At 39.6% G+C, this 17,067-nt stretch overlaps 1 protein-coding gene and 1 long non-coding RNA gene across 3 annotated transcripts; one reads left to right on the forward strand and one right to left on the reverse strand.

Annotated features, from left to right (window-relative positions):
* LOC110399608 lies at positions 880-13,664 on the forward strand. Of its 2 annotated transcripts, none has more exons than XR_002439311.1 (3): positions 880-969; positions 5,956-6,288; positions 13,528-13,664. It is a non-coding gene; the product is annotated as an uncharacterized LOC110399608 (long non-coding RNA). The 2 variants fall into 2 exon arrangements; XR_002439310.1 differs by having other exon boundaries at positions 883-969; positions 5,950-6,288.
* Positions 4,385-17,066, reverse strand: MCM6 (minichromosome maintenance complex component 6). The gene is made up of 17 exons (XM_021398598.1): positions 16,895-17,066; positions 15,961-16,107; positions 15,291-15,401; positions 14,564-14,813; positions 13,760-13,925; positions 13,534-13,679; positions 12,840-12,990; positions 12,083-12,224; positions 10,952-11,093; positions 10,704-10,811; positions 9,947-10,102; positions 8,814-8,942; positions 7,631-7,792; positions 6,349-6,484; positions 5,931-6,098; positions 5,312-5,451; positions 4,385-4,644 (listed from the first exon to the last, which is right to left on the reverse strand). The coding sequence occupies exons 1-17, from the start codon at positions 17,002-17,004 to the stop codon at positions 4,531-4,533; spliced, it is 2,478 nt and encodes an 825-aa protein (XP_021254273.1). The 5' UTR covers positions 17,005-17,066; the 3' UTR covers positions 4,385-4,530.

Raw genomic sequence — 17,067 nt, forward strand, 5'->3', positions numbered from 1 at the left:
GTGACACCAATGCCTCAGCTGAGCAGGAAGGTGAGGAGGCACATGTGTGCTACAATTCATGGGTGCATAAAGGAAATCTGAGAAGGCAGCATCTTACCTCCATTTGGAAAAGTGGTTGTTACATGAATTCAAGCAGCAGAAACAGTGTGCGTCCCCATGCCAATAACAATATAATTTTATTGCTTTCCAAAGTACTCTTTCCTTCAGCCTTGAGGATACTTTATCTCTCAGCAGGGTGAGCGCATAAAGATCTCTTGCCCAAATTGCTGCAACAAGGAGATAACTCCACTGTTCTACATGCAAATACAGCAAAATTGAAGAGATGAGATCACATTATTGAGAACTGCCATCTGTGCTGCCTAAATGCAGATCATGTTTAAATTAACTAAACAAAATTCTACATAACTATATAGAAACTATACTGAAAAGTCTGCTCTGTTTCTCACTTCATCTCCCTTAAAAGCTAGTTTTTGTCTAATTATCTGGGCAATTTATTGCTCTGTCAAGAAATATTTTCATTGTTATTTATATTATAGTAGAAACGGTCTCTAAACTTTTGCTTTTACTCAAAAGTACTCTACACAGCAGACAACCTCCTGCTTATTCAAAGCCTACAGTTTGTGTACTTGGACCCTGTTTGATGCTCAGGTGACTATTTTATATTTTTAGGGAGCCTTAAAAAACTTGCTGAAACATTGTGCTTGCTGTTTTGAGCACGTAAGTATTCTTTCCCTCCCATCCGCAATGGATTTAACAAGATCGAATAGGAACTTTATATATAGCACCACCTGCTGTTAGTTTTTCAGTACAGCAGTGTTAACTCCAGAAAGAGATCCCTCCTCTACGTGATGCATCAGAATTCTAGGGCAAGAGGAAGTAGAAAAAAAGACTTCCTCCTCACTAAAAGGGAGGGGAGGAAAGAGAGAACATACAACGAAGAACAAATATCTCCCTGTCCTTATTTTCAAAGTAAGTTATTAACAATATAGAAAATTGTTGCTGCAGGTGGGCAGGTTTTTTTTTTTTCTTTTTAATAAAATGCAGCTTTTGCCAAGATGCAATTTATAGGAAAAAAAGTAGCAGAGAAATATTACTGCAAATAGTACCCAGTGACAGCATAGTTTACAATATTTATGAATCTACTGATTCCATAAATATAACAGCCATGTTTAAAGGTATGCTCAGTCAGAGTAAGGCACATTTGGACTGCAATGATTTACCTCTGCAGACAACGAAGGGAAGTAGGAATCCATGTTAGGTGTTCTGCATTGCCCTACAGAAGAACCTACGACTCTATCAAATTAGTAAAGAATCTAGACTTATACCTAGAAATCTAAAGGACAGTTTTAATATTCTCTTGGATTTGTTTCATGCTATTCATATTAGGCACAATAGGATCACCTGATTATTTAGATTATATTTTTGTTTTTTTAACACGATTGTACTTGTATTAAAGGCATTGGTCACAGCTCCACAGTTAAAGCTGCAGATGTTTGCAACAAAATCACTGTGTCTAAAACCTGGAGGGTTTTGTTTCATTGATTTATTGTTTTGTTGTTGTTGTTTTGTTTTAAAAGAAAACCTTTAAGTAGTAAAGTCTAGTGCTTCAGGAATTAGAAATGTTTATGAGACAGGGTATTGGAATGAGAGGAACAGGTTACCCTGAAAAGTGATAGTATCTCCCATGCTGGGAACATTCAAGACTCAGTTTGGTACCAGACAGTCTAATCTATGGCTCTGCTGTCAACAAGAGGTTGGACAAGAAGATGTGCAGTGATCCTTTCTAACCTAGACTTTTCTACGATTCTCATTTGGAAACTGTTGCTTTTTTCCCCCTTTTTCACAATTAGCAGCTAAATTACCATGTCAAAATACTAGACCTTCATGAAAATGAAGTACAAAGCAACTCCTAAATCTTCACCTTTGATCTGTACCAGAAATACACCCAAAGTGAATCTTTCTCAGAATTGGCACTGGTATGACAGGGAGTTTCCAAAAGTCTCTGTTGAGCCTCAGTTGCCACAAACAGCTTACCCAGTTCCTTGATTCCCTGCTTTGCTTCATGTATCATTCCTAGTTCTCTCTTTTCAGTTTCTGGGCTTTTTAAAGTTCAGGAGAAACTGAGTCTAAGAGAGCTGGCAGCAGAAAAAAAAAAAAAGTACAATAACTAACTTCCAAGTATTGTTCTATCAGACAATAATACAGCACCTACACAATTCACTTAACGGCTGTAAACCAAGGACAATTTAATCACTAATTAAAATTAGTTCAGGTTTGGAAGATTAATATGTTGAAGCAAGCAAGCATTCAATTCAGTTGGATTGAATTGAAATTACAATAAAAATTACTTAGAACTGTGTATAAAAATAATTTACTAATCAAATACAAACTAACAAGAGGAATTCCAAAAACTGTATGTGAGTATCACCTTCAGCACAGCTCGAAGAATTCCTGATGAAGAAATTCTGCAGTCACATGTGAAAGGCTATTAACTGGACATGTCATGGAGAGGAGGAAAATAATTCCCATTGTCAGCAAAATGCAGGATGATGTTCTGGAAAAAGAGACTAAGGCATTAATCCCAGACGGTACATTAAGAAAGTTACACATTTGAAAAAGGATTTACTCCTACAGTGCATTATGAGAAGTATTCTGTTCCCTTGGATAGACAGCGTTGTTCCCAAAACTTGTTAGCATTCACATCGAAGTTTGTTATTTCCTTATCCACCAAGAGTTGAATCATAGTTGAGACAAAGGTCACAAAATCAACTTAGAATCTTTTCTATAAACTCAAATTCTGTTCTCATTTGCCATAACATTAAACTGCTAACAAATTCCTGGGACCAAAGGGGTGAGCCTTGGCACTACAATAACACTCCAACAAACCCAAATGTTGACCGTAGCTTTTAACATGCTAAAGGGATCCAAGAAGGAAAAGAGGCCTTATTAAAATATATAAATACTGATAAAATTTGGCCAGTGTATTTATGCTCTAGTTTGAAAAGTTAATTTCCAAATGAAATACAAAACTCCTTATTCAAGTGTGCAAAAACTTAAGATAAACTGGAAATTCAGATTTTCTAGACATTTTTATCTTTCTAAACAAACATAAATACACATTTTTCCACGCTTAAATTACAGTTTAATCTCATGACAAACTATAAATGGAAAGGTCATATAGAAAAATCTCTCCCTGTGCCATCCTGACATCCCCCTAGGGAAGACTGCATGCTCATGGCAGGGAAGTCTTGTAATGTGTAGAGTACTGGGGCAGCTGGGAAACCACAAGACCTTGCTGACACAGGTCATCAAGGGCTTCAGACACAGCAGGTCCCAGAGCTTCTCTGGGTAGGATGTGGTTCTGCAGATGCACTCTGTGTACTAAGGAGAAGTCCAGCAATGGCAGTTAAGTTCTGAGCTAATTCCCCATCTATCCCAAAGCTAGGAGAGACTAACAAGAAAATGATAGCTGTTTAAAAACAAGCTCCATTTCTGGATCTGACTTAGAAACAGTTCGTCCACACTGTCTATACTTACAATATCATGGTCTTCTTTGAGCTTTAACAAATCTTTCATAGGTGCTGGTATCAGGTTGATAAGAATTAAAAATACTTGAACATTTGTCTTCTAAAATAATGTAATAACCCCATACTGTACATCCCATAACTGAGATCAATAGAAATTTAAGTAAGATTTTCTTATACAATTACCTATAAACAAATTTACCAGCGCACTCTTAAAAATCCCTCACAAATTATGGCACTGTTCAAGTCACTTACGAGTCAAGACATTCCTCAAGTTGGGAGGGTTTTGCCATCCTGATCTAAAAGCCTTGCTCAACTATTTTGAATAGTTGCTCAACTATTTTGAATTTTCTGTTCTCAATATGCAACAGGAGCATAGACAGCTTTATTACATCTAAAAAGAAAGAGAAGTAATCAGAGTTTTTCCATCATCTGTTACTGGCATTTCAATACTTCCTGAAATATCACCTATCATCCAAGAAATTTAATCTTTGTTAAGATACGAAGTGTTTAAATCACTCATTTTTCAGTATCAAAGCACAGACACAGAAAATAACAACCCCACATACTAGTAACAACAAATCCACCCCCAAACATTTAATGGTCTTTTATTTAGTAAGAAAAGCAATAAAAGCCCATAGCATAAAAAGTCTACCAAATACAATAAAACAACAACGAATAGAAGAAGAAGATTCCTCTCATTTAAAACAGAAGTGCCTACTTAGCTTGACACTGAAAAGAGTTACTGAATGAGTCTCCTCTGCATCTGGGTGATGATGGTGAAACGCAGAAGTAATAATTAAACTAACAGACGTCATTTCTTTAAAAACTTTCCAGGTGTCCTCACTGTGTATGATCAACCATACATCACCAGTAGCATACTGGTGCATTCCAAAGTAAAGCACTGATACAAATTTGTGAGCTATACAGCAACCATTGCAAGAATGCAGAAAGAATGCATTTTCCAACACGTCCCTAGGCAGTTCTACAGTCCAGCTCTCAACCCTTAGTCCTCCAGCATATAGTTGGGGTTGACAACCAGGTATGGGTCTTCATCAAAAGTCTCCTCTTCTTTGGAACCCCTCAGGCCTGACTGGGACAGTTCGATCAGAATGTGGTCCTGCAAGAGAGAAAAAATTGTATTCCAACAAGAACAGAAAGGATTGTTTGTCCTTTTTAAAAAGACACCTCCTTTTTCTACTGGTAGCACCTCTTACTGATGAATTATTTAACTCTTTTACCTGTGAATTCACTCTTTAATAAGTTTCTAATTCCAGCAATTACATATACATAGCATGGTTTCTGGGAAGGCTTCAGTCTAGTGTTTTCATACTTTTAAAAATGGGAAGTGTTTTTTTCTTTAAAAAAATCCCAAAATATTAAATGAGTAGCTTCATTGCAAATACACATTTTGATCCTGGGAAGCAGACATTTCTACTTCACAGCTCTGTGTTATGTAAGACACAACAACTAAGATGTTCTGTTTGTATTTCTGCATGCTAACGTAACCAAAACTGAAGAAATACAGAAAAACAGCACTTATACATCTACAAATAAATAGCAGAAAATAAAGTAGTAGCACTTGAAAGTCTTATTAATACACACCTCTAATTGTTTTCTCTATAGTTATTTTTAAGAAATATTAAACAAGAAAGGCATTTATACTGCATCAGTCAATGACATGAAAGCACAAAACACATTTCTCATATTAGGAAATGCTATTAAAAATGAATCACTGCAATGTATCTTAAAACCTTTTTTCACTATGCACACATCTTTATACGCACATAATGTGTAAGTCGGTGAATGACTTTCTCGATGATCTTCTTTTTGTTTATTAGTTCTTCTTCAGATTCAATTTCAGATTCAATTTCCTTCAGATACCAATTAATAAGTTCACTTTTCTTTAAAGATGCGTCATCCTCTTCTGAAAATAAAATAGAAATCATATTAAAAAAAACCTAATTACAGTACCATTCCACATAGTTAGAATAAACATAACAATAGTAAGATATCTCTCAAATCATAAAAGAAAAGGATTTCTGTGTTAACAGTTGTAATGCTGAAGTGATAAACATGCAATAGCCTGTCAGGCTCCCTTGCCTTTCTTAGAGCATGTTTTGTACAGAAAAATGCTGTACCATGGTTTAATTGGAGATAGTTAGATGGAGAATTTAATCTTTCCGTTCTATACATGCATGTGGTTCACAAATTACATGAGCAGCCTAGCAAACACATCAGACTTGTAGCACCTTCCTCCGAGTAAGGACAAAAGAAGATCAGCATCACACAAAGATTAAGAATTCATCCTTCCCTTGTAAATGCCAGGTGCATTTGTTTCAGTGGCGAGCCAATTCACACATGGTGATACTACTCAGTCTGCCAGCTTTTTAAACAAATTCTTACCCTCCTCTGCTTTTCTGAGGTGCAGCACAAGAAGATTAGAAATTCGTCGGTACTCAGAGAAGCCCAGCCTAAGAGAAGCTTTGGGTGCAGCATCCTTGCTCATGTCCTCAGAATGGCTGCCGATCCCATTCACAAGGCCATTGACCCCAGCTGGAGCTTCTGCTTCACCTGTTTGGACACATGACCAAGTTTAACTCTAACACCTTTTAACTGTCTAATCATCTGAGCCACTAGGAAGTGTTGCACGGACCAATTAGGCAAGTGGAGCCCACAAGGAGGCTAAAGAGAGCTAAGATTCCTAGACCTGGTGAGAAGAAAAATAGGTGGGAGACTGAAGAAAAGCATATACACAAACAAGGTAAGCTGTAAAAATTGGAGGTACGTTTCCCCTTTGAAAAGGTCTCTACAAATATTTTACCATTGACTCCATCTTGGTCTTCTTGATACTCCATTTCCTGCTCATCTTCTTGGTCTAAGTTGATGTCAGGTGTCTCAACTCTAATGATGGATTTATTTAAAAGCCTGAAAGCTTCCTTCACATGTTTTGGATGAACCTGGGGAAGATTTAAAAAAATACACGTTAAATAGGCATGATGGCTCTTCCTCTACTGAAGGTTTGTTTCCCCAGTAGCTCCAGAATTTCACCCTGATTGTGAGAGTCTTTCTACTCATCTCACCTAATTAATCACAAGCAATAAAGACCCCACAAGTTAAATTACATCCCGGTACAAGTACTCTGCATTCACATGAAGTTATGGAGGGAATAAGCAGCCTGATGGAACTTTTCAGGCTTTAGCTATCACGTGGAGACAACAAATTTTAGTTCATTTCAAAGAAAGACCAACAGAGCATGAAACATGAAATATATGGGTCTAAACACAAAGACTATGAAAAGAAGTTATAATTAATGAGATTTTCTTATGGAATTGAAAAGCAAAACTGGAGAAATCTTTTTTAGTTGAACCATACTATAAACAGTCTGTTTCTTTCTAAGTCGAATTCAATTAAAAAGAACCCAATGAGTGATCTTCTTCCACAGCTAGTGAGTAGGTTTCTATCACAGGTGCCACGTGACCCCAATCAACCTCTCAAAAAACCTGCTGAAGTTTAAAGTGGAGACTAAATGGATATTAGTCATACTACAGTTAATGGCCATAACACAACATACATTTCAACACTGGCTGACAGAGGAGGAGCTCACATCACAAATACATGCCTGACTGGATCCCTCTGCATACTCTTATGGAGGTTTAAACACCTTAAACAACCCTGGCACTTTAGACTGCAGATCAGAGCAAGCTGTAAGAAATTATAAACTGTGCAAGATTAGAAAAGACACCACCAGCAGTCCTGGCTGGTATTAATTAGTGATTGTTCCTCCTCTGTGGAATGATTCGAGAGGTAAAAGGCTGAGAGTGCTAATACAACCATCATGCAAAAATGTGCATGTTCTCAACTCAGACCAGCTGATCTCAGGTGGTTTCTTGTTGTGTTTTGGGTGTTTTTTTTGCTGTTGCATTATTGTTTTTAGAAAGCAGAGTTTCTGGAATACAAATTCAGACTGAGTATGACCACGTCACAAGTGAAAACGTGATCCCAGCTCTCCTCTTCACTCACAGAATTCAAATACATAAAATACCTTGGTCAAAAAGCCAGAACTCCCACAACATTTATATAAGCTTTCATCAAAAACCCGATACCTCATCACAGCAGTGCATACGGGCCATGGCTTCAGACAAGCGAATCATGCTTTCCAGCTGCCGCACTGTGATTCTCCACGATGACTTTGTCACTCCAGAGCCATCCCGCTGCCGAAGTCGTTTATACTGCTCCACTATAAAGTCCTCAGACTCTTTAGATATCTTTGTGAGACGATAAGATGGTAAGACAGTTTGTGTTAAAAGCATTAAAGTTTATGCTTCTTAAATTAGTTCTTACACTTTTCTGTACTAGCTACAGCTTTTCTCTGACGTATTCTATTCTGTCACACATATCACACACACATAGAATGACAATCACATTAGAATTCTATTGCAATAATGATTACACTAACACTTATAATATAGGTACTTTGACTCATTAATTATTTCACAGCAGATTTTTAATCAATTCTTTTTTTCTGTTCCAGTGACTTGCTTCTAGGCACAATTCATGCCTGTTTCCACCAGACTGTCCTGTATGTTTACCTTTCATTCTGCATGCAAACACACACGAGTATACAAAGTACTAACACTGACTACAGCTTTGTGTACGTGCTTCTTAACATGACGCTATCTGCACATATACAGATTCATCTAGAAAACAAACTAACTACCCACCACATGGAAATGAAATGGAGTTTGCAAAACTCTGTGAAGGCAGGGTATCCTCTCACCCCGTTTGATAGGAACTACACTAGAAGAACTCCTAAAAAAAATTAAATCATGGCCCAACAAAAATGCTTTCCGGATAGAGCATAAAAATCTATACTTTGAGCGGTTTCCCTTGCTCTGCATTTTACCACAGTGAGAGAAAAGAAATAGCAAGGAACAATACGCTTTTAAAATAAAGACAAACAGACTGCTTGATGAAGCAAGAAATCAATAAAATACAAATATCTCTGTGACAGCTGTGTTTAATAGCCCATGTCATCGTGGTATGAGATTAAATATACTGACTATAGCAGTCTCATCTGAACTATCTGGGGTTTGGAGTTCCAAAAAAAAAAAAAAAGTGCACGGCTCCAAAATATTCTATGTTTCTAGTCAACTAAGTTTGTTGTTCCTTTCTTGAGAGATGGCTACACTAAGTGTCTTTGTGTTTGCCTGAAAAAAGCAAGCTGCAGAATGACTAGTCCTTAAGGTTTTCTCATACTGAATAATTCATACAAGAAAGTGAAATTACCTTTGGTTTAAACTGTCTTGCGAACAGCAGGTACCTTCTGATATCATCTAATGAATAGACACGATCAACAGATTCTTCTACTCTGGCATGCAGATCCACTATGCGTCTGGCAATGGCATAATCTGTAACCTGGGGTATTAGTGCTCTGTTAGATCTCTTTCACAGCAGCAGCCAATATCAAAACAATAGCTATATTCTTCCTCCCATCCCCTTCCCTCACACTCCTCATGGCTGAGCCAGTCCTTCCAGAAGAAAGACACTCTGCCAGAAGACCCAGGAGAATGCCCTGGAGATTTATAATACAAGGAAACAGCAGAGAATGGATGAAAGGCAGTTTTAGGATTTACAACCTCTTGGAATTCTCCTGGGTTACAAGTTAGCCATAGAACAGGCAGAAAGCAGCACTCCAACAGCGTGGGAACTGCTTGCTTTCTTTATATCCTACTCTATCTATTTCAATAGTCCCTTCTTAATTACATCATTGCACTGAGCAAAACAGTGGAAAGAATAGTACTGAACCAACATTAATCTCTGTATCATTTGTGTTCCCAAAGCAAATGCCACGCAGACGGGTGGTAGCCATCTTAACCTTAGTGACTAGCAGTTTGTAAAAATGACTAATGTAAAGTTTGCAGGTCAAAATCACCACAAGATGAGAAAGCAGTATCCTTGTATTCAGCAGAGTATGTTCAAATTTGTATTGCCAGCTTTTAACTCTGCAAAGAAGAAAAGCAGAAGCAAGAGGCTCTCATGAGATCAGCTTCGCCTAAAACTGCAGGGGGCCATAGAGATGAGCAGAGGTCAGGAGCACGTTATGTACAAGGAGCTGTCTGTTCAGAGATGTGATGGAAGTAGATCATTTTTGGAAGTACAGTGTCAAGAAAAGAAGCAACTGATACAAACTGAAATAATGATTAGATATACCTTATACTTTAAAAACAACAACCACCACCCCACACTGGAGTTGTCAAACACTGCCATAGTATCTTAGAGAGGTTACAGAACGCTCAAAATTCACCAGGTCAAGGTCTTGACCACCTGCTCTTTAATGATCTGCTCTGAGCAAGAGATTAGACTAGAGGCCTCCAAAGGTCTCTTCTGATATTAATTATTCTACAGTTGCTCAAAGTTACCTCATTACATTCATCCACGAGGATGAAGAAGAGATCAAACCGAGACATGATGGGAGCTGACAGGTTTATATTCTGTTTCAATGACTTCGATCTGTCATAGCGCCCGCCAACTGGGTTTGCCGCAGCCAAAATGGAGGTCCTGGCATTCAGGGTAGCCTGACAAAGAAAAGAAAAAAAAGACATGAATCTGTGACCACTTGCTAAACCAACTCACTGTAATCTGAAGAGATCAGCGTAAAATCTTCTAGAGAGAATTGTAATTAGCACATTACAACAAAGGTTCTTCAGAAGAGCCCAAACTCTTCTAACCAGCTCCAATATCTTATCATCCTGCCCTGTTACAGAGTTTAATGAAGCAGTATTTTAACATTATCACACACCTTCCATCAGTACTGAAATTATAAGCCCTTAAAACTGCTGTTCAAATCACCCTGCTTTCAAATAGTGCATATCTATAAATAATGCTGCAAACAAACCTGTACCATTTTAGGGTTACTTCAAGGGTTATGATTTTCCCATACTAGTTCCCATTATCTCTTTCCTACTCACTACTGTCTCTTTTCTCCTTTCAGTAAAATTTCTGATTCTTATGAGCACAAGGCCCAAAAACTTTGCAGGTAAGTGACCTCTCCCTGCCACAGTGAGGCAGCTGCAGAGCTGCCATGAAAGTCTGACAGACAACGCCAGATCAGTGTGTACCACACACACACTTGGGCAATCTTGTAGACTGTGCTGCCAAAGGAATAGCACGAAGTACCTTTACTCCAGCTTTAGTAATGGATATAGTCTGCTGCTCCATTGCTTCATGAATGGCTACTTGATCCCGCATGTCCATTTTGTCAAATTCATCAATGCAACATACGCCCTAAAGCAAAGAATAAAAAAATAAGTGGCTCATTTCAAAAACATTTGGAGCAAAAGAATCTTTAAGAGAGTTTGGGGCCTTTTGTCATTCATTACAACAAATTCCAAGGATGCAGAAACCTCTCTAGCTCCGGGACTCACATTATCTGCCAACATCAGTGCTCCAGCTTCAATGACAAATTCATGAGACTCTTCATCTTTTACAACAGCTGCTGTCAGACCAGCAGCACTGGAGGCTTTCCCGCTGGTGTATACAGCGCGAGGACTGAATTCATCCACATGCCTATGGAGAAATAGGGCAGTGAGGAATTTTGTTGCGCAGACTTAAGACAGATAGACCAAAACCTGCAGAAACAAGGTAACTTTCAGGAATCATTACTATCAACCTCTAGGGCCAGGACTCATTCCTTCCTTCAGGAAGCAACTGGCATTAAGGTAGGTCCTCCTACATATAACACTAATTGAGCAAACCTTGGGAACTAATCCTTATCTAAATACAGTCTCGTTACACCAGCAGAAAAACCAATCCAGACCTCCTCCCACAAGTTTTCTGCTGACTTCACAAGCCAACACAGCTCCTCACAGGTCAGGTAAATGTCAGCACAACGGAAGAGCACAAGACTGCACAGCAGGAAGCAGCCAGGCTGACCACAGGCAGCTTAAAGCAGCTTAAAGCAGCTTTTGGTGTCTCCAGATTTTTGAGATGCAGTGTACGCTGCAGGGACCTCAGCCTCATGGAGAATGATGCAGTGGTAAATGAGCATCGTAATAAAATAAAGCCATACTAAATAGGATTTCAAGTTAAAAAAATAAAGATTATAGTATAAGATGTAGCATTACAGACATGATTACTTCATAATTATTGTTCAGATTTAATAGCTGACTAGTTGAACAAAATGTTGGGACTCACCAATTTAGACTAAGCTAAAACAAGTGAGGAAAAAAAATCACTATGTCATCCAGTATTTTAAGATGTGCAATTATGTGTTTTTTAGTATTCAGTGACTTTCAAAGACATAACAAACCGTACTTTCATAATTACTTAAGCAACAACAGAAACAAACTCTCAATTCAATTACTTGTAATTACCATAGGGACCTGCTGAGTTTGCTTCAGCTCTATTCAAAATAACTGTCCAAACAATTCCTGGAAAATTTTCCCAACTATTTTACTTCCCTTTCCCCTCGTTAACGTAGAAAAGGCACAGCACACATTTACAGCCCTGGTCACACTGGACAATAGTTAAATATTGAGTTTTAGAGAGATTCTTACTTCAGAAATTGACTCTTGGCTGTACTCGGATCACCAACAACGCAAACATTGATGTCCCCACGCAGTGAAGTGCCTTCTGAAGTGGTCTTAGGAACTCCTCCAAAAAGCATCAGCAGGACCCCACGTTTCACTTCATCATTACCTGCCCCAGAAAAAGCACTCAACTAAAAATCCACTCGCAACTCCACATTTTTCCTATTATAAGGAAACTTGAAAACACTTGGGCACATCCACTCAGAGTTTACCTTTTTCCTAAACTTCCACTAAAACTGCATTTATGAGCTTGATACAGTTTCAGGGAAGAAGAGCTCAGAAGGCAGCTGAATTCCTTATGCTACCACAGCTCAGAACATGGACAAAACTCAACTGATCAAACTTTTCAGACATGAGTCCTCAAATAAGTCCTGAGCCAGAAGCAATGGCAAGCATATATGCACACACATCCATTTTCATCAGTATACAAATTAGGAGCTCTTCCATCTTTTGAAGAACATAAATATAAAGTAAAATGTAAGGTTTTGTAGTAGATGAACCAATAGCAAAACCAATCATTCTGAGTACTCATGCAGGCCTTAATGATTTCATATAAGTCTGCAGGAATTTGGTTCTCTGTTTTCTAGCATAACCAGTTCTGGAGGGGAGTGTTTGAAATAGGCGGTATTGAACTTTCAGGAATTCCCAAAATGGAACTACACAGATATCAAAAAGAACTAGTATTTCATAACTGAAATCTCTGAAGCTACAACTGGAGTCTTACCATGGATAGTGGGGAAGAGGCTGGTACACAGATTATGATAGAGATTTTTATCTTGGCTCATTTCAAACACCTTTTCCCACTCTTTCACTGTCATTTGGTTTTTAATGCTTTCTGCAGTCTGTTCTTCATCTCGAAGCTCTTTTCCACCGAACTAAATGAGGGAAATTCAAGAGAATAAAAAGAAAACAATGAGAAACATGATCATTACTGAATGCTGAGTGCTGCACACAAGAGCTTACACAAACTTGCCCTCTACGCTGGGTAGAAGAATGCATTTATAAAGACTAATCTTAGCCTAAGGAAGCTCATCACCTTATACTTTTAAAAAACCAAGAACAGAAACAATACAGACAACTCCATGGAGACAAATGGAGTCTAAGTTCAGTCCATGAGATAAAAGACAAGAGATGCTAGTTCAGACAGTAAAAATAGAGCAAAAACAAAACAAAACAAAACAGTACAGCTTCCTCTGGCTAAAAATCGCCTTTTTATGTGTCCTTCATTAACCAGAACTTAAAAGATCTTTAATTACTCTGGAATGAGGCAAGAAATTTCTACATTCAGAAAACTGTGTAATGCACATGAGTTTGGTACACATACATATTTAAAGTTGTATACGTCCTCGCCCTCTAATTTGAAGAATACAGAGCAGAGATCTTCAATAATTTTATATCTATTTTCTTTCCAGACTCACCCGTGGATTTGTCGGTGCAACATAACATGCTAGAAAGACCAGTTTGTAGGACAGCTCTCTGACTCCAAGGGCACGAAGTCCCCGGATTCCTTCGGTTTCGTAGCCCTCCGTCCCACTAACCCGTGAGCCAGTTTCTGCACGCACCCCTGCCATGAGAATAAGAGTCAGAACAGCAGCAACCAGAACAAGCTGCATGGCATCGAGGTGATGAGCAGTCACAACAAACCTGGTGTTGACAGCTGAGCCACATCAGGCACAACAATCAGCGATCCTGTGAAATCACATTTGTCACCTGCCTGAGCAGATTCCACTGCTTCTGCACGCAAGATCACTTCCACACTTCGAGGAATGCTGCCTCGGGGCAGCTCGGCCTGTGTCTCTTGAATGCGAACCTGAGGAGGTACAGAACATTAAGCACTCAGACATCACCAAATTTGGAACTGCTTTTAAAGCTAAGCTGCTAACAAATACAGAAGGTGGGATTTGCTTGGAACAATCTGATTGCCCGATCAATTAGGAGTCTTGGGGAACCTTAAGAAAATACACAGGAGCCACAGTGCCAAATCTGAGGCCAAGGAAAAGCACTCAGGTAACTTAGATTCCACTTAGTGTGACTGACATTATCATGGGATGTGACATGCTGAGGATCTGGCAGAGTAAACCCATGTGGAAGAGTAAAACACTGCAGATACAAAAAGACACCTCCTTTCATACTTGTAAGAAATAATTATGCATGATGTATCTGTGACAGGAGACAGACAAAGGCTTTCAGTGGCTTGCTTACATAACAAATATCATGCAATAAAACTGCTTAGATTCTATTCATAATTTCCCATGCTTAATCACAAATCTTCATAGAAAGAAAGAAACTATTTGCAGAAACTCCAGTGCCTTTTCTCGAGGTCTCTTCTTGATGCTGACAGAACCAAAATCAATAGTCTTTAATGTGCAGCAGCAGCAACACCTTTCAACCACCACAGGAACATCACATCACCATTTGTCACCCCTCCACTCAGCTTCACCACCGTACCTTTTGGAAGTCAACAAATCTTGATTTGTTTGTGTCCAGCAGGAATCTCCTTCTGTTGGCACAGACTGGGTTTCTGCAGATGTTTGGCTGTGTATACTTAAATTGCTGTTCCACATCCTTAATCACTGTCTGGCAGTCTAGGCATAGGAAGGTTCCACTTACAAGCTCTGGATGAACTGGGTGGGTACGTACTACCTGTCCACTGATACGCATCAGCGAGCCAATTTTGGCAGATGTCAGTTCTCGAATCCTGCACAGAACAGAAATTAATTCCAGGTTAAATTCCTAGGCCAGCTGACATTTTAGGCCCGGAGTACTACTCAAGTAGTAGCAAGGTTTTCAATCTGTAACTAGAGAACAATTGTAACAGGCAAAAGAAACAATGTTAAGAAAAATATATTCCCATTCTGTCATTTTACACATACTTTTGATTAGCGTTAAAGCAAAAATTACTTCATTGGCACTTCAAAAGCAACACATTATCTATATCAGCTTTTAAAATACAAAAGTTACATTCGTTTGTCAGTGTCTGCCCTCTCTTCCAGTCCAGCGTTGTATGATTCAAATGAAAAACTGTTTCATAAAATCATGCAACTTCTTCATAATTGTACTGGTAAACTATACATTTTACATTTTATGCTGTATAATCAGAACATTTAAAATATCCTTTGACATCTTTTTCCAGTAGTGAGAATATATGTGTTTCCAGGATTAATAATCCTCTTACTTGTGTCTGGTAGGCAGATCCTGAAATGCAACATAGAAGTCCTTGTTTGCAGGAACATTTCCATGGTCTCTAGCAAAAGTCCTTACTGCTCGGCAAAGATAAGGATAAACCCTGAAATACAGAAAACAAGTTCAGTTTCTGTAGAAGCTATCAAAATGTCTTTTTGAGTTCAGACTACATCACAGGCTTGTATCGTATATTTCCAGGTTCTGGCTTTTATGACCATATTATGAAAAACTCAAAAGTTCGTCTAAATATGCTAAAAATGAGATTACTGTGTGATAATGACATTTTTAAGCTGTATGAGAAAAGATTCTTGAAATCTCATTTTATGGCACTTTTCTCCTTATATTAAAAAGGAGAGCCTCAAAACAAGACACTGATTCGATAAAATATTTTCAGAACAGTAAGTTCTACAGCTTATCCTGCATTCTCATTCTGACCATCTACTTGTCCATCAGAGTAAATGCAACTGCCTGATTCACTTGTCATTTTCAGAAAGGCAGAATTATTAACTATAAATTTGTTAAGAAATAATTTTTGACCCTGTAAAAATAATTTCCTAAATGTGAGGCTTTTCAGGATACAGAAAGAAGATGAACTTCAGGTAAGACCTTATGGGCCTGAGACTGCTGCACTGGCCAGCTCTCAGACAATCCGTCCACTTTACCTGTAAAACTCCTCCTGAACAGTGGTAGAGAGCTGCTGATTGAACTGCTCCAAATCCACAAAGCTCACGATCAGTGTGTTCCGCTCCGGTCGGATCAGCTCTTCAGCATCACGCAGGTATTTGACCTCCCCATCGCTGTTCTGGAATCTGAAAGTGAGCCAGCGAAACGAGTGACAGTTATACGTCAGATAGCAACCAAACACTTCTGAATTCAAGGGAGAAGGAAAGGATCGCATGTGCAAGAAAACAGTGGCATCCCCCATTCCCTTACAAACATCTTTCCCAGCAACAATTTCTCCCAAGCAACAAACCACAAGACAAGAGGAAACAGCCTCACACTGCAGCAGGGGAGGTTTAGGTTGGATTATCAAAAATTTATTTCACTGCAAGGGCTGTGAAGCATTGAAACAGACTGCCCAGATAGTGGTTGAGTCACCATCCCTGGAGGTATTTAAGAACCACACAGATACGGTACTTAAGGCCATGGTTTAGTGGTAGACTTGGCAGTGATAGGTTAATGGTTGGACTTGATCTCCGGGGCCTTTTTCAAAGTAAACTACGGCTTTCCCTCTGCCCCCTATGAACACGCCGGCACATATAGGCCGGGCCTGCGTTCCGCACAGCTGCTTTGCCACGCGGACTTTATTTATCGTCCAACAAGGACCCTGCACCGGCCAGGCGGGTTCTGCTCCCTCAGCATCACGCGAAGGCTCCTCTGAATGACCCCTCGAGAACCGGCCTCCACGCTTCGATAACAAGGCCCGGAGGGGCCCCGTAAAGTTACCACAACAGAACCACGCTTCCTTCCTTCCGCGGGCGGGAAGCCGGGCACAAAGCACCTCAGAGGTGGGCCCGAGCTTTTCTGACGGGAACGGGGGGCAGGGCCGCAAGACCCTGACAGGACGGACCCTCCCCACAGCCCGGCCGCACTCACTCCTCGAGGAAGTCCTGGAACAGCTTCTGGCACTTCTCGGCCACCTCATCGCGCAGCTGCTGGTGCTGCTGTGCCGCACCCGCACCGCCGACCGCCACCGCCAGATCCATCGCTCCCGCAGCCGCCTCGGCCCCGGCCTACGCCCCGCCCACCACCCTTCGCGCCGCAGCCGC

Source organism: Numida meleagris, chromosome 5 (genome assembly GCF_002078875.1).
Source record: "Numida meleagris isolate 19003 breed g44 Domestic line chromosome 5, NumMel1.0, whole genome shotgun sequence".
NCBI classification, from domain to species: domain Eukaryota; kingdom Metazoa; phylum Chordata; class Aves; order Galliformes; family Numididae; genus Numida; species Numida meleagris.